The sequence below is a fragment of the Olea europaea genome, unplaced genomic scaffold (genome assembly GCF_002742605.1).
Source record: "Olea europaea var. sylvestris unplaced genomic scaffold, O_europaea_v1 scaffold2902, whole genome shotgun sequence".
Taxonomy (NCBI): Eukaryota; Viridiplantae; Streptophyta; class Magnoliopsida; order Lamiales; family Oleaceae; genus Olea; species Olea europaea.
The window spans coordinates 38,738-61,299 of NW_019247584.1; the positions used below are offsets into that span (position 1 = coordinate 38,738).

At 32.6% G+C, this 22,562-nt stretch overlaps 1 protein-coding gene and 1 pseudogene across 2 annotated transcripts in view; both read right to left on the reverse strand.

The window, feature by feature from the left end:
- LOC111384383 (primary amine oxidase-like) overlaps positions 1-9,056 on the reverse strand; it is a 23,823-nt gene extending 14,767 nt beyond the window's left edge. The window contains exons 1-5 of one of the 2 annotated variants that reach the window (XM_023008661.1): positions 8,349-9,056; positions 7,285-7,958; positions 7,076-7,189; positions 6,079-6,620; positions 5,833-5,986 (exon numbers count right to left, since the gene is read on the reverse strand). In XM_023008661.1, coding sequence (XP_022864429.1) covers positions 5,833-5,986; positions 6,079-6,620; positions 7,076-7,189; positions 7,285-7,958; positions 8,349-8,985 — 2,121 coding nt within the window. In that variant the 5' untranslated portion in view covers positions 8,986-9,056. Of the gene's footprint in view, positions 1-5,468; positions 5,987-6,078; positions 6,621-7,075; positions 7,190-7,284; positions 7,959-8,348 lie in introns of those variants that run through there. The other variant, XM_023008660.1, reaches the window with a different exon arrangement.
- Positions 935-1,775, reverse strand: LOC111384384 (annotated as a pseudogene).
- Positions 9,057-22,562: the final 13,506 nt, after the last annotated feature.

Sequence of the window (22,562 nt, forward strand, 5' to 3'; positions counted from 1 at the left end):
ACACGATGATCTTGCTATTGCTGAATTTAAATGGATTAAGCCAATTTATCAGAGCGGACCTATCTGAGTCCGTAGAGTGGAGAAAAACGAGCTTGCTGTTGAATTTCAGTCGGCGTCGTACCAGGAGCAAAATCGTCCAACTTTTTCTATGTAACCTGAAACACAAAACAAAGTATATTAACGCGTTCAGGAGATCGAAACAAGCAAGTTACCTGAAGACAACGTCGCCGGACAGTCGGCCACGCGCCGCCTCTCCGGGAGTGCCTCGACCTGCTGGTGATGGGTATGGCCTCCGTTTGTCCAACTGAGCTTTGGTTTGTGAATAATTGATAATTTTCAGATTCGGGTTCTAAGGTTCATGTCCGAAAATCAGCCGATTTTGAGCCGATTTTTGCTACCCGTGCTCTGATACCAGATGTTAGGATCTTCGTTAAGCTGCTCAAAGTGATTTACGGGCTCGGTTAACCATTAAACATCAAATTCAACACCAAACCGAGAGATGACCGATCGCCGGCGTCCGCCCTTCCTATGGTTGCTATTTCCTCTTTTGCTTGTTGATTCTACCACACGCTTAGGATGGATACCACATAGGTAAGAGTCACAAAGCCTCAAGCAATTGGTAGGGAAGATAACTTGGCAGGAAGCATGAAGGAGAAGAAGAAGAATAACACCTCTCTCTCTTGGGTTCTCTTCAAGCACGGCACAAAGGAGTAGGGGTTAACTACCAATATATATATTAGTTAAATGGCCAACTTAAGGTAAGTCACAATATGGTAAGTAGGCTCGACTAGGGTTAAGTCCCAATAGAAAAACAACAAGCCACAAAGAGTATAAGCCATCCAATAGGTAAAGCAATGTTAGGTCGGTTCATCCATTATTCGATGTTGAATTATCGTTCAGTCATTCATGTCGACTGATAAAACTGGTTTTCATCATCGCCCGGGAGGTCGTTTGACAACATGATGTTTAACACACCGGTTTGAGGTCAAAGCCTGATGAGACTGTGGGCATCATGGGGAAGTCTTCTTGGCACAGGACGTGATGAAAGCCCAATGTGTACCATAAAACAATGTCCCTGTCCTCAATAGGTCGATCCCTGGAAATTCAAATACAATTTTATGAGCATCGGACAATAAAAGAGTATGCAGTAAGATGTAATGCAATGTTATTTTGGCTGAATATTATTACCTGTCAGACCATACTTGAAGAGTATCTTCACCATGACTCTGATAGGCAAACAAACATCCAGATCATTGCTCCGACTTGTTATACTGCGTAACCCAAAATTGGTTATTAGTAAATGCACTTCTCTTCTGTGGAGGATCTTCAGGATCGAGCAAACTAGCAGCGGTGCCAGCAGGAACCACCTTATGGCCAACAGGATTACCCACTTTTGTTTTCTTGTTTGGATTAACCACGTGGAATTCAGATGGATTGTACAACGACAACTTAATTTGTGCTTCTTTCTCAGTTTTAGCCACTTCCTTGTTAACTTTCATGTAGCTCTTCCTTGGTGACTTCCCGTTGGTGTATTCCCTTTGCAGGTGAACATTTACAAAAGAATCATCTATGCCATCAATATCCATATCGAGGTAGAAATTGACGTAGTGATCGTGCACAACTCCAATTATATTTTCTGATAAGAGGGTGCCATAGAGTTCTTCTCCGTTTACTTGGTTCATGTTCACATAAGAGGTGCCTTTCACAATCACTATGCCAGTAAGTGAAACCTGGACAGTTATTAGCGCATTAGAATTAAGAATTATATAAGCAATTTAGGCTAAACACAACTGTTAAACCAAAAAATTCATTTATTTCCTGACTAATGAGTTCTTCTTGACAAATTGTTTTGACAATAAATTTATATGCTTTAGACAAGCAACAAGTTGATGAATTACAACTATTGAGGAACAAGGTGATAAATGCAGAAAGCCGCACATTGTGGTCCTTGTGAACCCTTTTATGTTTGGCAGATTCTAAACATATTGTGGCTGCCAATTGCTAGCAAGATTTGGTCGATAAGGCCAAGATTCATTCCATGGCTTCATTCGTAGACGCTGTGTTAAGTAAATATTTCTAGATTTTCTCTGCAATATTGTATTACATTCAGTTTGTAATTTGTAACAATAGTGACACAAGATATTAAATCAGTCTTAGTTGCAAGGATGGTAGCGTCACTCGCTAACTATGATTATGTTATCAACTGGGAATTCCATGCAACTAACTATGATTATGTTATCGACAATGAAATGCACGAAAAGTTATTTCACCAAAATCTTGATGTCTCAGAGACATTTGGAATTGTTATGAGGAAAACTGAACCATTATTTGCTATTCCTTCTCCGAGATTGTCTAATTTGAGTCTGTATGCATAATCATGTTATATTTTGAACATTAGGTACTTGTGTGGCTTGATATATTGTTAATCCGTATGGCACGTGCTCTAATGATTACAAAAGTGTACCGATTGTGAGAAAAATAAAGTGGACTTGAGAGTCCTAATTATGGTTTCTTATATAGACTATTTACTTTCAATTTTTATTCCAAGTCTAACGTCAATCTAAATTAGTCTAGTGAGCTATTAACAAAACAAGATTTTATTTTCGAACTAGTTTATTCTAAATTAATTATAATATGCTTATAATTCAATTAAATCTAAAATAAGTTACATGATTTTTATTTTATAATAAACTTAAAATTTTATAACTCCCCGTTCATTAAGGTACTAGAATACTTTATTTATTTAAGTGAAGAGATATTAAACCAACAGAAATTAATTCTTGGATCCGAGAAATTTTAACTTTTTCCTTCAATGGTGCAAATTTTAAATGATTTGTCTTGCCAGTTAACTGTTGTTATCTATTTTGATAATTTTTATTATGGTGCTTAAGATGAGTTTATATATATTTTGATCTAATAAAACTACAATAAACAATGAATATGTAGAAATCCTTTTAATCATGGCAATGAACTAGGATTTTTGGCATGTTGAGTTCATGCACTGTTAAGGACATCTCCACTTTTCATTCTAAAAGTAAAATACTAAGGATTTCATGTAAGTAAACCTTCTCTCGTCCTCATGTGTGCGCTACCTTGTTAAAAGTATAAATGTGTTACCTAAATTCCCTGTTATGTGACATTGATATTTGATTATTACATTTTATGTTATTATTCATGCACGTTAATACATTCATAAGCATACAAGAAGTTTCAAGGAATAAAATGTCTGCATATGTCATTGCTCAGTGAATATTTTAAAAAAATATGTATCCCAAATTTTTTTATTACGAGGTATATGTCTATGTCATAAAAAGTATGAGTAGGAAACGAGACATGGGGGACCAGAGCACACAACCAATGTTTAATGATAATGTTAATATTAACAGCTTTGCGATATTACTAGTAGGACTCTACCAGGTTCCAAATAATAATTGTCCACTTCATTTTGATTGATTATGCGATACACCAAGTGAACTCACGTCAATGTTGAGTTCTTAAAGAAATGAAAGAAAGTGGATATATATTAAGAGTTGTTTTTATTTTAAAGTAATTCATACGTATATCATAAGATTGCATCTTTTGTTTAATAAGCATTAGCTCATGCTACGTTATCTCTCCAAATTTTTAAATGATGAAAGCATGATGATTTGAGATGACTAATTATGATGTGATGGACTCAGTATTACATTTAAATATCGACTTCTTTTAGAAATTAAAGTTGACATTTAATTTTATTATTATTTTTTCATTTAAGTGCTAAAAAATTCTACACGTTATGTTCATAAATGAAGTCAATAATGTTCATTATATTAAATAAAAATTTAATCCCTTGTGCATTTGTGATTTTAAGAGTAAGCCCTTGTTTGAGCTCCTTTCTTTTGGAAAAATACATTTTTGGACAATGTTTTGACATTATTTCAATTGTACATTTTTCAATAAAATAATATTACACACAAATCCAAAATTTTTCCTTATTTTTTAACCACACATTTTTCATCGATATACTATTCAAAAATTCATTCTTCTCAAAGAATAGGGTTCAAACAAGGGCTAATTCAAAAGTTAATTCTCCCAGATACCTAGATTTGGCGTTGTTACAATTCAGCTCCAATTTGAGCGTTCAGTGTAGGCTGTCGCTCGCCTACCATGAGGTTGGGCATTCGAGCACCACGTGTCATTCGTTTCATGCGAGCTTTATCGCTCGAGCATAGGTTGTATTCGATCCACGGCCCGTTATGCAATTTGAAGCGATTTTAGGTTTCCATTCCATCTATAAAATCATTGCTAAGGTTTTATTTTAGCACACAACCTCTAGACTCGTCTTAGCATTGAGAGAATATTATTTCCCTATAGTTAGCATTAAATTCTTGTAAATGCCATACTTTTGATAAAATAAATTCTCTTCCTCTATCAAATTTATGTGTTCATGTGTTGTAATTGTTACTTCATATTTTGTCATATATCTCGCATATTCCTAACAATAAAGCAACTACGGGTTGTATTTGAGGTTTCCAACTTGTACACTTGCTAGTAAATACACATGCAGTAGTTGATTTCCAACTACCTTTAGCCTCACGAAATTTACATCTACAATCCCTCAAGCTTTACACCTTCACTACTTGATTTAAACATTAAACCTGACTGAGATGATCCCTGACATCAAAGCAACCATTTTAATGCATCGCAGTGCTGAGGTCTTGAGTTGGCCATGAACATTCTTATTGTACTTATAGCATGGTACACATCAAGTCTCATAATTACAATGATTGGGCCCACTGTCTTATAAGAAGGTACCTTTTGAATGTATTTTCACTTCAAATTCGATAGCCCCACTTGAAATGACATGGTTAAAGTAATACATTTTGATTTTAATTTTCATTCCATTATATTCTATTTGAAAATTAATGGAGGCCAAACAGAACGACAATATTGTCAAAATGTTTGAAATTTGTCTCGGAACTAAAACAATTTTAGGTCTCTGTCTTTCAGGGCCAGTCCTGGGCACGGGCAAATGAGGCCAGTGCCTCAAGCCCAAAACCACAAAGGGCCTATGTTAGCCCAAAGTTTTTTTTTTTTAATATTAAAAGAAGGAAAAAGAAAAAGAAAATAGTTTTTTCATTAATTGTGAGATGATTGAGATATTTGTTTGTTGTTTTAATCTTTAGTTTTAAGTTAACAATATGTTACATAATATATCGTTGAATTTAGCATTTACGTTGATTTTGGGAGACTTAATTTTTAGACTTTGTCTCGAGCCCCGACAATCATAGGACTGGCCGTGCTGTCTTTCAATGTCCATGTCCAATATTCTGTCTAATATATCCTAAATCTTTTATGTCAAATTCAGTACTTTACACCGTCTTTATATGGTTTATTTTATGCATGTTTGAACTAATCAATAACATGTCATCAACTTAAAATAGCAAGTAAGGAGTCAATTAATTTTTTACTTGAAATTTAATTTGAAGTGGAACGGCAGAAATTTTTCATAAGAAAGACAGTGATCAAATTTTTATAGTTCAAGAACACATAGCTATGATTAATGATTACTATCCCCTTTCAAGGAAAAATTAAAAATAAAAATATCGACATCAGCCCAGCCCCAAAGAATTCGCTTCGATGCCAATGCCTACATACCATCATAATCTAGTTCATCTTGGGGACAGACATCAGCCCAGCCCCCAAAGAATTCATTTCAATATGGGCAGCGGATCACTCAACGCACTAAGGGGTTTGTGTCACCCTGCCCGACCCGACTGAACAAAATGCTCGTTCTCAGGCTGAAGCAGCAGCTTTGCAAACTGGCAGCTCTTTCTCAACATATGGTGCAACCCTAAGAACAGGGTTTCTCTCAAAGAAATTCACCGGTTTGAGGTCGAAGCCTGCTGAGACTGTGGGCATCATGGGGAAGTCTTCTTGGCACGGGACGTGATGAAAGCCCAATGTATACCATAAAACAATGTCCCTGTTCTCAATAGGTCGATCCCTGGAAATTCAAATACAATTTTATGAGTATTGGACAATACAAGAGTATGCAGTAAGATGTAATGCAATGTTATTTTGGCTGAATATTATTACCTGTCAGACCATACTTGAAGAGTATCTTCACCATGACTCTGATAGGCAAACAAACCTCCAGACCATTGCTCTGACTTGTTATACTGAGTAACCCAAATTTGGTTATTAGTAAATGCACTTCTCTTCTGTGGAGGATCTTCAGGATCGAGCAAACTAGCAGCGGTGCCAGCAGGAACGACCTTATAGCCAACAGGATTACCCACTTTTGTTTTCTTGTTTGGATTAACCACGTGGAATTCAGATGGATTGTACAACGACAACTTAATTTGTGCTTCTTTCTCAGTTTTAGCCACTTCCTTGTTAACTTTCATGTAGCTCTTCCTAGGTGACTTCCCGTTGGTGTATTCCCTTTGCAGGTGAACATTTACAAAAGAATTATCTATGCCATCAATATCCATATCGAGGTAGAAATTGACGTAGTGATCGTGCACAACTCCAATTATGTTTTCTGATAAGAGGGTGCCATAGAGTTCTTCTCCGTTTACTTGGTTCATGTTCACATAAGAGGTGCCTTTCACAATCACTATGCCAGTGAGCGAAACCTGGACAGTTATTAGCACATTAGAATTAAGAATTATATAAGCAATTTAGGCTAAACACAACTGTTAAACCAAAAAATTCATTTATTTCCTGACTAATGAGTTCTTCTTGACATTGTTTTGACAATAAATTTATATGCTTTAGACAAGCAACAAGTTGATGAATTACAATTATTGAGGAACAAGGAGATAAATGCAGAAAGCCGGACACTGTGGTCCTTGTGGACCTTTTTATGTTTGGCAGATCCTAAACATATTGTGGCTGCAAATTGCTAGCAAGATTTGGTCCATAAGGCCAAGTTTCATTCCATGGCTTCATTCATAGTCATAGACATTGTGTAAAGTAAATATTTCTAGATTTTCTCCGTAATATTGTATTACATTCAGTTTGTAATTTGTAACAATAGTGACACTAAGTAATAACACAGTGAAATGCGTGAAAAGTTATTTTAACCAACCTTAACATGGATTAGTCCATCAGCTTGGAATTCCCAGTCGATAACATAATCATAGTTAGCAAGTGACGCTACCATCCTTGCAACTAATGACACCTTTGGTCTTGCCTCTCGGATCTGTCCAAATAAAAGTATAATTAGGTGTAATATGAATAATGCAAAAAAGAAAATTTTAGACCGGACAGAATTGAACAGGGGAATCATATTTTTACCTCCTCGCCTACTATTGGGCTCTCGGTGTGACGCCAAGCAGCATCACCCGAGTAGCGCTCGAACAGACAGATCATGTTGGACCTAACATATGGTGTGCCATCAGCTGCAGCAAAGATGGCATCCATGTACTGGGCATTTCTTGGGCAATCATTAAGTGGGTCGAGGGCAAGGGACTGGAGCCCGAACCCATATTCACCGGCATCCATGTAAGTCTTGAAGTACCATGCCTCCTCAGGGTCCATGTATGGTACAAATAGTTCAGATGAGAATCCTTTGTACATCACATTCCTCATCTTTCCAGTCTCAGAGTCCCGGACCCTGGCCCGAGAAATCATAACTCCGGCCCTTGGGTCGGGTTTCAAGTGAAATTCCCAATTTGCCCATTTTACCAAATGCTCATTTTCTATTACAAAGTTTGGACCATTTGGTTGCTCCATGGATACGGGGTTGGGAAGCTTAAATACTGGAGAGTTTTCAGCCGAAAGACGATAGTCTGTCCCGGCTGCTTTTGGGATCGGAATGTGTTTGCCTTTGTCAACAATCTCAAGGACTTCATTGGTGTCCAAATCCACAATCACAATGATCCCTTCAATTGGCCTCATGTAGAAATTGGCAGTGCCTTCAGTATTGAAACATTCTAACTTAACTATCCTTCTCCCTTCCTCTGCCTCACCTGATGATGAAATCACACAAACACAAAATTTAACTACTTTAAGCTTATTTTCATTTAAAATGCTACAAATCAGACAAATTCTAAAGCTATAATGACATGTTTAGTACTCCCACCATACCACAAGGAAAATGCTCATTGTAGGTCACCATTTCCATACACTTTTTACAAATTGATGAGACGTCAAAAAGAATGGTGGAGGAATTTTTATTTTTATTTGCCTAATCAAACTGACTTTAATGGAATCTAGTCACATATCGAACAGGAATATATTAAAAAATTAAGAAATTAATTATACAAGTGTGATCTATAATTTGGTACAGGCCAAAAAGAAAAACAATCCCATCAACGGAGGGGAAAAAGTAAACAGTAAAAAAGTGGGAAATAACGTACCAAACCATCCGGACGAAAAAGGCAAGCAAGCAGCATTTTTGGGATCAACTCCACGAGCAATAATCGATCGATTAAAATCTGAACGAGAAAATGGTGCCCAGACGACTGCTTGCATATCTTCCAGAGTGACATATGGGTACCCAGAGAATTGGCTAGTATCCTGCTGCACCACCTCGCCGGTCTCAATATCCACCGTGAATATATACGACTTCCCGGAGGCGCGTGCAATAACAGACGCCTTCCGTGGTGGCAGATCATCACCTTTTTTCCACTTCAGCACCACCTCCTTATCAGGCTCCTCGAGAACCAGAGAGTGAACTGAATAAACCGTGTCCTTGTAAAGGGACTTAATCACTTTGTGAACTTTGTTCATTTCCTGTATGGTTAAAGGATCCAGCGGGTGGTGGGGCACATCCGCCGTATGATCATGGCCGAGCGTTGTCGTAGGCTGGTGGAGGAAGTTGGGTTTCTTCCCCAGGATTCGATTCTTCGAAATACACCACGGTGAATTAGTGGTGCACTCGAGTAACTCCGGGTTGTTCGACAGCTCATTTGGTAAATTATACACAGTGAAAATCAAAAGAAGAACTGCACCGAAAATGAAAAGTAAGCAACGGAGGAAATTTTTTCTTTCCATTTTCTCACTATATTTGAGTGAGTGCAATGCTTGTGTATTGGTGTATAGCTATCTCTCTATCTCTATATATTCATAAATACAGAATCCAGGCTTGAAGGGTTGGTGAAAAATGGAGAATCACGTGATTCTATGTATAGAACAAGAAAATCCGGGATAGCACACTGGAATTGTTATTTTTATTTTTATTAAATTCATATAATTATGAAATTTGTGGTAGGTGTATCTCGAATACCGCGATTTTAGTGGAATTTCTCATCGTATGTGCCCCCCACCCCCCCCAATAACTTAAAAAAGTGTATTATAAAATAGTAAATTGGTGATGAATGTGTAATTAAAAAAGAAGGAAAAAAATTTTATTTATGTATAATATTATTTTAATAAAAAAATGTGTAATTAAAATTGAGTACTATAAAAAAAATAATGAAAAAAGAATAGATGACAATCAGGGGTTTATTTGACTAAGAATCGAATCTAACATAATTTTGGCAGTTTTGCATTTTCTGAAGTTTTCATTTATTGTCTTATGTTTCAACTTTCAACAGTAAGCAAGCAGTCTTAAGCCTCGCATACGATGATGAATCAAAATGCATTTCGGGAACTTTCATAACAGCTTCCCCTACTTATATCTTCGACATATTGATTTGATAAATAATCAAGACTTTTAATTTAAATTAATTTGACGTTCAATATCTTATGAATTTCAAGTAATTATTACAAACTCTCTTATGATCTTAACAAAATAAATATTGAGTGTTGAATTGATTTAAATTAAAGATTATGATTATTTGTTAAATAAGTGTTATGAGTAGGAAAAACGACGTCGTTCAACTTTATCAGATAACTAGAAGAATAAAAATATAATCCAGCTTTATTAAGCAGAAGTAGGGAAAGGCACGGATCAATCTGAATTGGGTTTAGACCCAACTTGACAACCAAGCCGACGGTTCAAATTGTATGAAATCCCAATTCGAAATGGAACCTACAAAATGAATATGAGGGTCTAGGAGCTCCCATTTTTCATGAAAAAATATATTTTAAAATAATAGATTGATGGAAAATATGTAATTAAAAAATAATGAAATTTTTTTAATTTACGTGTAATATTAATAATGCATGATTGTAATGAAAATAGAAATAAATGTATTTTGTGAAGGATGAAAATCAAATAAGACCTATATTTGATGAAGATGCTAAGCGCTTGTCTAGGATTAATCATTAAGAGCAAATTATAATAAAAATTATTACTGTTAGAATTTCGATAGCAGCCACAGTTACGGACCATTTTTGCTAAAATTACCAATCTACCTTACCATGATTTTAAACAAATGAAAGGTCAACTATTGTTGGCGTGTCAGTGTGGCAGAAATGTGGGCCCCCATTCCATCCGTAAAATTAAGGGTCTATTTGGGAGCGATTTTATCACTCAAAAAATTTAGTTTTTGATCATTATTTCACTATTTCAGCCATTATATTTGACTTCTTTTCTCACAGGTGGACTCCACTTTTCTCCTAACGGTTAAAAAATTAATTTTCAAAATTACTCCCAAAATAGACTCCAACTCTTGGAGAAATATTAAGGGTTAACCTACTTGTACTGCACCAAAAGGTGTTGTAAAATACAATCCTCTTTTTGTGGAGGAGGCTCATGTCCATTTTTTTAACCGGCAGCCCTTGATGTGAGGGGGGCTGTGAACTAATGCTCCTAAACAAGGGCTAAGACGCTAAGTAAATGAATGTAAGTTTTCTTATCTGTTTTAAATATAAAATATGATGCAGTGGTTAACTCAACTACCACCAAGGGTTCGGAATCACGTGCATCCTGTTTAGCTGTGGACTATGGGTTTTAAAAGATGAATCGTTCATTAGAAGCCGTTTCCGCTTTCGGCTAAGGTACAAACGATATATGCGTGGCCCACCAAACTTGAAAAGTTTGAAATGTCAAATGGGTTCGAAAAAGGACACAACCTACTTTTTGCAAGCACTTACATCAAGAACGTGGCCGATTCACGGCCAGCTTCACCCATTTATCATGGCTATTTCAATCATAATCCATTGCTTGTATTGAAAAATTCTGCCAAAATTTCACGGAAGGATATTTGGCAAATTTTTGTCGGACATGAAAAAAAAAATTGACCAACCAAATGTGCCACAACGCATCTGGTGAAATTCTGGTAAGTCTGCTTCTGTACAAGCAGATTTATTCCTCTCTATCACCTACTATCCCTCAAACGGATTACATTAGCACCTTGCGAAATATGGTAGAATGAGAGTTATGAAATTGATATTTAGATTTAGAACTGAAAGGTATCTTTTCGTTTTTTATTTTAACACTTTAAAACGTGTGATAAATTTTCTCTAAGATTTATATCTCAATTTGACAAGCCAACAATCTCCACTAGTCTGATTGAAAATTTCTAATTTCACCATCTCCAACATTCATTTCCTCCAATCGTATCAGTTTTTTCCTTGCTTCTTCCACTCGCTTCTCTTTCATTACACCACAAAGAAATAAATAAATAATAAAAAATCAATTTTTTCTTTCTTCTTCTCACCATCATCTCTTTCATTACACTGCAAAAAAATAATAATAATAAATAAATAAATAAAGTCATTAGTGACTTTAACTTGTATATTGTATTCCACATAATATCTTTTCTTTAATCAATTATTAGTATATCGTTGTCGATTTCAATACATAAATATTCCAATATAATATACACGTCAGTCAGTATTACGTGCTAAATCACGAGAAGGGTAGGTTTGACTTCACCTAACTCCTATTGGTAATTACAATACCAAAACCTATCTTCATTTCTGGACGCACGAATGAACATTAGAAATTATTGGATTTTATCTAGTTGACAATTTTTTTATTAGATGAACCCAACAATAGTATTTTATTATTATTATAATTCCCTACTATATAAAAAAGAGAATGTGAAGTTACTGTAAAAAGCAACAGTGACTTGATCTATTTTATCTCACTATAGCAAAATTTTTTTCCAAGTGAGGAAGCAAAAATGACACTATTTGTCTTAGATTGCTTCAAGTTATTTAAAAGTAAAAAAAAAAAAAACTTATAATTATAAAAGCTACTTATATTATAAGTAAAAAAATTAGGGCTGGGCAAATCTCCTGAACCGAACCGAACGAACCGAACCCGAACCGAACCGATCCGAACCCGACGGTTCTTGTCAAATTAAATACCCGAACGGGTATCTGAATTGAGAACCAATGATAAAAAATTTAATTATAGTACAGAACCGAACGGAACCGAACCGATCCGAACCGAACCGAATGGAACCGAACCCGAACGGTTCCATAATTATATTTGGACCCGACGATTCCATTTACTAGAGACCCGAAAAGTTTGGTTCGGTTCGGTTCTAAAGAGAACCGAACCGAACCGACCCGCGCCCACCCCTAAAAAAAATATTAACTCGGTATATTTCTAAAATGTAAAGAGTTAGTTATAAGTAAAAAAATTCTCTTCAAGTTATTTAAAAGTAAAAAAAATAAAAATAATTATCATTGTAATTAGTTATACATGTAAAAAGATATTTGCTTTAAAAATATATATATCACTAACTCTCCGTGCACGGAGATTCAAAATCTCCATGCACGGAAACAATTGTCTTCGTCTCCCTAATATTTTATTTTTTTTACATTATAAATAAAAAAATTCAATTTAAAATTCTTTTCTCTTCATAATAAAACATAATTTTCAATTTTAACTAAATAATATTTATATATTCTTTATTTAATTTTCATAACCTTCTTTTATTTTGTTTTTACTATTTTTTTAAATTGTTTTAAAATTTCTTTTTTTTTCGATTTAAAATTCTTTTTTATTCTGTTTGTTTAAAACGCAATTTTTTCAATTTTAATTAAATAATTTTTATTTTTACTTTTAATTATTTCAATTTAATTTAAAAACTTTATAATAACTTTTTTCTGTTTCTTTTTATTTTTGCCTATAATTTTTTTTTTTGTTTAATTTGTTAAATCATTCAGTTTCTTTTTTTATTAGTTGGATTGGATGAAGTGAAGTAGTGTGTGAAAATGGAGAAATACTGCAGTGGAGGTGACCGTGCACAGGGTCTCTTTTACAAATATGAATATCTCAAATTCCTCACTAACCCCATTGGCCTTCATCTCTCTCCACCACTAATTTTAACAAATAGTTGTATAAACTAAAATCAAATATTATAGAACGTAATGTAAAATACTAAAAAAACTACTCAAAGAAAATATCTCAAATGATTCGTGCCAGAAAATTCAAAGAAAATGCCAGAAAAACTACTCAAAGAAAATATGGCTCATGCCAGAAAATTCAAATAACATATGTTGTAATTTCTATCTTACGAATATAACATAGCATAGATTATAATCAAATAACACATGGATTGTAACTTTCAAAAGCTAAATAAAACACAATTTATTTTTTTTATCTTTTCCAATTTCAAGTGCCAATTTCCGATCTTAGCCAAGATAACCTTCATTGAATATTTTGAATTTTGATTTGATTGGGTCTTTCTCTCATATTGACATTTTAAAAAAATATAAAAAAATTAGCAGTAGCTTTAAATTACCATGTCCGACCTTTTTTTGACACCACTATCCATGTAGCTTATAAGTGCTTATAAAAACGAGTGATGTTGGATTCACCACTTCCTCAAATTCATTTTAGATTATATGAAACTTTAGGAATAAGAATTAAGGATCCAAACTATGCGCAATAGGGAAAACCTGTAATTGTCCTTGCATTATCATGAATTAACTTCTCCAAATAGTTTTCGTCTAAGTATTTTATTGCACATTTCATTCAAGATAAGCAGAAAATTATGCCACAGCATTGATACTATTGGTAAAGTGGTAAACCTTTGAAAATTCGTGAGGAACAATGTTATCATATAGATGTATTGTGAAAACATTTATAAATTAACATAAACATTCATAGTGGTGCTGGTACTAAAATCAAATTATTGTTTTGACTTCAGAATTCCAACATCATGCACCAGTATTGACAAATTTTGGATAATATAAATTCTACACATTCTACATTAATAATAACATAATAAATACAATACTCGTGCAACGCACGAGACAAAAACTAGTTACTGATAAAAATTTAAACCACTACGTCAAAAGGTCACAATGGATCCATCTTTATTCTTGGAAAGTATAAGGATATTGATAATAGATAGCATTGATAATTGCCTACAACAATCAACAAAGTGAGGTTCTCTGCGCCTATGCTCGACCCCTATGGGCACTCTACATCTACATCGGGCTGGTAACCCCCATAAGCACTCTATGTTTATGATGGGTCGTAGACCTCCATGAGTATTCTATGTTTATGCCGGATCGTTGACCCCATGAGCACTCTACGTCAATATCGTATCATCGACCCCATAAGACCACCTACCACTACGTGGCTGACCCAACACTTAGCTATAAAATCATTAATGAATTGGATTGGGATCACCTAATAGCTTTCACGAACATAACCAATTGTCGGGTAATTGAAGACCCCTCAGTTAGAATGTGAGATAGTGGGAGACGCTACGTAGAACAAGTGGCACTGTAACCGCCCAGTACTCACGAGGCTTCATTTACCTATAAATATACCCAAGGTGAAACAGGTATCTCAGAGAAAACTTTGGCTATTTAAATACCTTATTTACTTTTCCTAACACAATGTACTTATTCTCACGCACAGAGGTAAAATGGGGAAGAAACCCCATTCTCATTTTTTAGGAAACACTTGTATGTCGGAACAGCAAAAGCACCATGCGCTGCCAAGAGGGCAGGGAGGTTTGTTTCTTTATAACTTCAGATACATTTAGGGGTATTTGAAAAATCATATAAAAAGTATTTTGTAAGTTAAAAATACTATGTAAAATTAAATCACTTTTTTTATTAAAATGTGAAAAATGTCACTTTTAATTAAAAAAAAGTGACACAATCACTTTTTAAAGTTAAGTGTCACTTTTTAATTACACTTTTATTAAAAAGGTAATGCTTGTCACTCAAAAAAGTGACAAACAAATTTAAAAATGACAAATACTAAAAAAGATAATAATAATTCAAAAAGCGACATAATTTTTTTTTTTAAAGTAACAAATTCAAAAAAAATGACAGAAAATAAAAATCATGACAAATACTTAAAAAAAAGAAAAAAATTCAAAAAAATAAAAATAAAAATGACAAACTCAAAAAGTGACAAATTATTGCAAGTGACCTAATGTCACTTCTTAAAGTTAAAGTTAAGGGTGTGTTTGATGGGTTGGAAATGGAATTGGAAGATGGAATTGGAATTGAATTTTCCAACTTTAGGTATTTGATACATTTTTTTCCATGGAATACGAATTCTTGATTGTCATGAAGTTTGCACTTTTCTTAGTTTTTAAGGAAAACAAATTCCCACCATATATGGTGGGAAATTGGTTTTCCTACCTATTGTAGCATTTTTATTTTTATTTCGTTTTTAATTTTTAATTTTTTAATTTTTGTTGGCAATGAAAACAAATTTTAAGAATTATTGTAAAAAAAAATATTTCCCTTTAAATGGCAATTTTTATGTAAAACAAAACCAAATGAACACCGAAAGATAGATAATTTTCTTGAAATTTTTTTTTTTTTTTTGTGTTGGCAATGGAAACAAATTTAATCCCCAATACCAGTAAAATATATCCCTTTGATTGATAATTTTCATGTAAAATAAAACTAAACGAACACCAAAAAATACTTTTATTTCAACATTTTTCACGTGAAAAATTATTCCAATCAAACACAATAATTTACAATTCTCAGGAAAACAATTTTAGGCAATTCAATTCCCTAAAATTCGTTTTTTAGGTAATTCAATTCCATTTTTACAATCAAACGGACCTTAAGTATTTTTTTTTATTACACTTTTATAAAAAAGGTGACGTTTGTTACACATAAAAATAATAGAAATTTAAAAAAATAACAAACACTGAAAAATAGCACAATGTGATACAAAACCATTGGTTGGGAGAAAGAATCCAAATGAAGAATAAGACAAGTGGAGAACGAACTTCCTCTCGCGGACTGCATGGGCTATTTTTTATGTTAATATTCTTTGGTTCCTTCATCCTATATAATTTAATTATTTACAGTTAAATAACTGATATGGAAATTTGGAGCAAAGAACCGTGCCAAGAAATAAAGTTTGTTTTTCTCGAATGATACTCTTTTAGAGCCTGTTTGGGAGTGATTTTGAGAATTAATTTTTTGACCGTTAGGAGAAAAGTGGGGTCCACCTTTGAGAGAAGAAATCAAATATGATGGCTGGAACAGTAAAGTAAAGGTCAAAAAATCAATTTTTTGGATCAAAAAATCGCTCCCAAACAAGCTGTTAGTCAGCCAAACCTAATAAATATTTTTTTTTTTTTTGTGCGCACGCGCGATTGGTGAATTGTATTGACATCAAAGTTTGGCAAGCTTATATTGTATTCTTTTGAAGATTATAAATCATTTAAAAAGTGATTTGCCATGAAATAATGTTTAAGAGGTTTAAGAATTGTTTTTTTTTTTTTTTTTTACAAGAATTTGTAACTAAAAATTATATAACGTAGAGGATTTCATACAATTGTAATCTATGAATCTAAAATATATCATGATAGTATATTTTTACATCTTTTAGAATCATCTTTGCGTGCATAATTTTGTTGTTGTTAAGTATATATGCAACTGGATGAAATAAGTGCAAGTTGAGCATTGCATGCATGGTGGAGATTTTGTTGTTTGAACGATACAATTTTAATTTTGTTGAATTATGTTGTGGAAGCAATGAAAGAGAAAAATAATAAGTGACAAAATTATATTTTGGAAGCGACCAAATTACAAGTGACACAATGTCACTTTTTTAAGTTAAGTGTCATTTTTTAATTACATTTTTATTAAAAAGGTAATGTTTGTTACATAGAAAGGTGATAGAAATTTCAAAAAAGTGTCAAACACTAAAAAAAGACCAAAAAAAAAAAAAAAAGAGAGAGAAGAAAAGAAAAGAAAGTGGCAAGTACTAGAAAAAGATGATAATAATTCAAAAAAGCAACAAAAATTTTTCAAAAAATGACAAATTCTACAAAATGACACAAATTCAAAAAAAAAAAAAAAAAAGGAGTTAAGTGATAGAAAATAAAAAAGGTGACAAAAACCCAAAAAAGTAACACAACTTCAAAAAAGTGACAAACACTTTAAAAATAACGAGATCCAAAAAAAATAATAATACTAAGAGGACTCTACGTTCAAGCAATATAGAAGGGGGAAATAATCATAAACAACTACAGCCTTTAGGAGCAATGATCAAATATTAAAACTTGGATGGCGCTATTTACATCCACAGTTTTTATATATACGTCAACTTTGAAAAAAGATAATTATATTATATTTTTTATCTTACGTAAATTTACCTAAATAGATATATAAAATTAAATAAAAATATATAGTTCTTAATTCATCCACTCATATTTATTTTCATTAAATTCTTTTGATTCTTTTTATATTATTTTAGAATTTGCATTTAAATAAAATCCTAGTAATCATAAAATATCTTCTTCGACTACATCATAAAACCCTAATAATTATAAAATATCCTCTTCAACTAAAACCAAAACAACAATGGAAGAGATACCATTAGAGAAAATACATACATACATAGCAATATATGAAGAAGAATTTGAAAAGGTAAGGATCAAGTTTTATTGTATTTTCATTCTTTTTTATCATTCGAGTAGCCTGCATAATCTTCTCAGTGGCCCAATATGACCAATCATTTTATTCTTTTTTTCTTAACAAAAGTGACATGATATAAAAATTAGCATTAGATTCATTCATTTGCAACTTTAATTGCTTGTATTTTGAAAACTATATACCTGCTTTAGCACCAGAAGAAGCGCTTGAGGAATCTCAGTCTACTTCATGCTACCGAAAACCAAGCTTTAGTATTATTTGACCGCGTTCGATAAAATCAAATAAACCTTTGTTATTGTTGTTGGAATGCGGAAGCAGGATTAATCAGAAATTATAATTTTCTTTAATTCAATAAGCAAAATTATTTAGATGTTCATGTGTATGTTATAATAAAATTAAAGGATTTAAATCTTTTACTTAAGTTCAATGATCAACCTTGAATTAACTCTGATCCGCGAACTTTCATCTCCTTTAATTGCAAGTATCTTGGCGCTTCAAACCTTCAAGTCTTCTATTGTATTCTCCAACGCAAAGATTGTACTCGCGTGTTGGCATCTTCTTTCAATTAATTCTTGAATTTTTGGACAAAAAGAAAATAAAATATTTTCTCTCTCTAAATTTGAATCTTATAAAATTATGAATGTTGTAGAGTTTTTTTGTTCATCTAATCTCTATTTATAGAGAAAAATATGATACAGTTCTAGTACAATTATAATTCCACATTCAAACAAGAGTTCTAATTAAAACCCAAATAAGAGTTCTAATTTAAGTTCAATTCTAATTAGTTTACATTTAATTGCATATGTAGTCTTAGAACTTCAATTACAATTACAATTAAGTTTATAACTTTCATAGTAATTACAACCAAGTACAAAACTTTATTGTAATTACCATTAAAATCCAAAACTATTATAATTACTGTAATTAAGTTCCAATAATTTATGGAGCTACCACAGAGACATGATCGAACATATATTTTTCAAGTTCCAATAATTAGATCCTGACCCTAGACCATTTAATCTAATTATTAGTCCTTATTTTTTCCACTAAAGGCAAAAGACTGAACCATTGGAATATATAAGATTACAGAAAACAATAAATTTGTAATACTTTTCCCTGACATGCCATATATATATTTTATCCCCGTCCGAGATTCGATAATTATATACGAGCATAAATGACTGTTTTGTTCCTCTAATTATTCTCACTAACTTAAATTTCATTTTCTTCAACGGTCCTGTGAACAAATTATAGATGTCAAAGTTTAGCCGTCGCTAAATACTAAACTCAAATTTTAATCGTTCAACAAAAAATATTTAAATAGTCACTCTACCCATTTTTCAGGGTGACAGTTTTTGACATGAAATCATGTTCTCTTTCCGCTCATTCTCAAGTTCCCAACTCATCGAGATATTTGACGAATCAAATTGATCGAACCCATTGATAAATTAAAGAACCATTAAAATAACGAAAATATATACATAGTACTATCAAAAGATTTAGATGAAATACACAGCGGTCTAGTAGAATTTAATTCTCCACACGGTCATGCCATAGAATTAAATTCGACACGCGGTCCGCTCAATACACTACAAGTGTACTAGTGTCGCCTTTAACTATATCTATGATAAGAACAAATCACAAACCCGAATAGTGAATTAGTCAATATTGCAACATTCCAATATAAGGTGCCAATATTTATATATCGATCGTGAACAAATTATTTATGATCAAAATATAAGTTGTGTCACACTGTACTTTTTAACGCAAGTACCCAACTCATATTATTACAAGTGATCACAAGCACTTTAATTTCGTATGCTCCAGATTAAATAAATGCTATAAAGTAAACATAATTTTATTTAATATAAAAAAATATTATTATTTTTACATTTGCAAAACTATACCATATAGGCATACAATCTAACAATTGTAATTTGAAGCAAACCTATATACATCATAAAGAAACTTGTGCAGTGCTCATAACAGTGGCGCTATCCAATTGTAAAACAATCTATTAATTGTTTAAAAACATACACCTTCAAATGCAACGTATTTTTTATATTCAGTGTCAATTTATGGTTTTACAGCTTATTGCCCACAAGAAAGCAAGTATAATTTATTCTAAAATAAAATATTAACAATCCAATTAAATAAGGTGTGAAATAAAATTAAAAGACGATAACTTCGGAGTTCTAATGTTTCTCGTGATTCATGGTTTTTGATTAAACAACATAATCATACTATGAAACAAACAAGAAAATCATGTACCAATTAAAATCGTTCAATTAGATAATAAAAACAAATAACCCAACTTATTAACCAGCCAAAAAAATAAAATCAAATCAAAGAATCCACTGTGTGTGCAAGAGCTTACAACACGAAAATGAAGTAAATAACAACTAAGCAAGAGATGAAGATTACTATAGAAGAGGAAGCGAGTCAGTTGATCACTTATATAAAAATTTTAGACAACGAGCAAAGGTTTTCTCTCATGGAACCGAGATCGTTTTTGTAAGTTGAGGAAGGTTTGTCATCCGAAATTGAATTTTGTTTTCAGGTTGGGGCCTTTAGGCCATATATGTTACGTTGTTAGATGATGACTTTAGTTTAAAAGTGTATTATTCAAAGTGGTAATTATACAAAACCCTAGAGTTAAAATCTTAAATTCTTAAATCAAGTGAGAACTTTCATCTTTCAAAAATCAGATTTTTTTATTTCAATTAATATTTTTTTTAAAATAAATATTTTTACTAAATATATGTATTACAATTTACACAAACCCTAATTAATTCCAACTCTCTCTCTCTCTACACATTCTACCAGAACCCGTCCCCCTTTCTCTACATTTCTCCAGTCGCCTCCTCCATTCCTCTTCTCTTGAGAATCACAGCCACCGCCCACCGTCTTTCTTTTCATTTTCTCCCACAACCCAGGGAATGTTTTGTGCTGTGCGAAGTGGTGGTGTTTTCGTTGGCGAAGCAGATCTGTGATGGTGGTGAAGCAAATCGATGATGGCGAAGCGGATCTGTGTGATGGTGGTTTTGATGTTTGCGAGCAGATTTGTGTGATGGTGAAGTAGATCTGTGTGATTGTGATGATGGCGAAACAGAGGTGTGTTGCAACGGTGGGTACTGTGACTATTAGCCGATGATATTGGATTTGTAATTTTGGTTGTGGTGGGTTGTGTGCGAAGGTGTGTGTGGTTGATACGAGCGGTGGTGGAGTCCGGTGTCAGATTTGGCAATTTTTCTGGTGTGGGTTGTGGTTGTTGTGCGACAATAATGATGAGATGTTGGTGGACATGTGGTGGTGCTGAAAATTGTGATTGTGCCTATGACTCTCGATTGTGACTTGTGAGTCATAATTGGATATGTGACCTAAAAATTGTGCCTAACAATTAATTAAGTTGTGATAAAAAAATTAACCATGACCAATTAATTCAATAATTTGCAATGAGTAAATGAATTGTGATCAATAAAAGTTTTAAATATGTGATCAATAAATAATCTATGACCTATAAAATGCTTGGATTTGTGATCGAAAAATATTCTGTGACTTGTAAAATTTTCGATCTGTGATTAAGAAATAAGTTACGACCAATAATTTGATAAGTTGTGACTAAAAATTAATCTGCGACTAATTAATTAGATAATCGTGACCAAAAACTGTGATATAAATATATTTAATTAATAAAATATATATATATTTAATAAATTAATTTATAAATAAAATTAAAAAAATATGATTTTGGAAACTTTAAACTTTTGATCTTAATTTTAAAAAGGGGTATACTTATCTTCTTAAAAGTGAATTTTTCCCCTATTCAAATTAGTCAAGTTAATAGGGCAGTGGGCCTTATTTACCCTCAAAGTAGCTCGTGAACCAGCCCAAAATCCAAGTGGGTAAGTCCATGGACAAGAAGCTGAAAATTTTGGCTTGTCCGATTTAAATGATCCAACCAATTGGTTTAGCGTCAGGCTCGAGATGAAATAAAAAGGAAATTAAATTTAAATTTAAAAGGCTAGATGCTGATGGACAACCGGCCTTTAAATATTTAAAGACTTAAAACATATCCAAGAAACACTATAAACATGAAATGTTTTCTATTTTAAAGAGTTCATTTTTAAAATCATGTTGCAAGAGTCTTTTTAAATTAACATTTTTAATTTAGAGAGTGAGTTTGACTCTCCAAATTTGGAGAATTCAATTCACTCTCTATAATCAAATTCATTAAAAAAAAATTAATTTTCAATGTAGAAAAATAATAAATATTTTTTTTTAAGATAGTAAAATTAAGTGTTAAATATAAAAAGTTGTTGTAGTATTTCAAAATTTTAGCTCTCTAAATTTATAGATACTCTCCAAATAATAGAATATGTTCTTTGAAAATAGAGACTATCTTGGATACATTCTTAGAATATCTCTAAGAGATTCTTTAAATACGATGTATTTTTTATTTTTAAGAGTCAAGTGTTTCAATTTTCAATGTAAAAAAATTATAAAACAATCTAGAGAAAAGTTAGTTAAAATAAAAGATAGAGAGAAATAATAAATATTTTTTGAAATAGTGAAATTTAGTATTAAATATAAAGAGTTTGTTGGAATACTTCAAAATTTTAACTCTCTAAACCTATAAATACTTTCCAAATGATACAATATACTCTTTAAAAATAGAGAATCTCTTGAAGTTACTCTTACAGCTTATTATTACATTTAAATGAAAGGACCAACGTCCGCCTTTAGCCTATATAGAAGGCTAGTGAAATAATCGTGAAGATAATAGAAAATATGATGTTTAGACTATCTCCAACCCTCCATAAAAAATTGAGGTAAGTTTTACATCATTTTACACC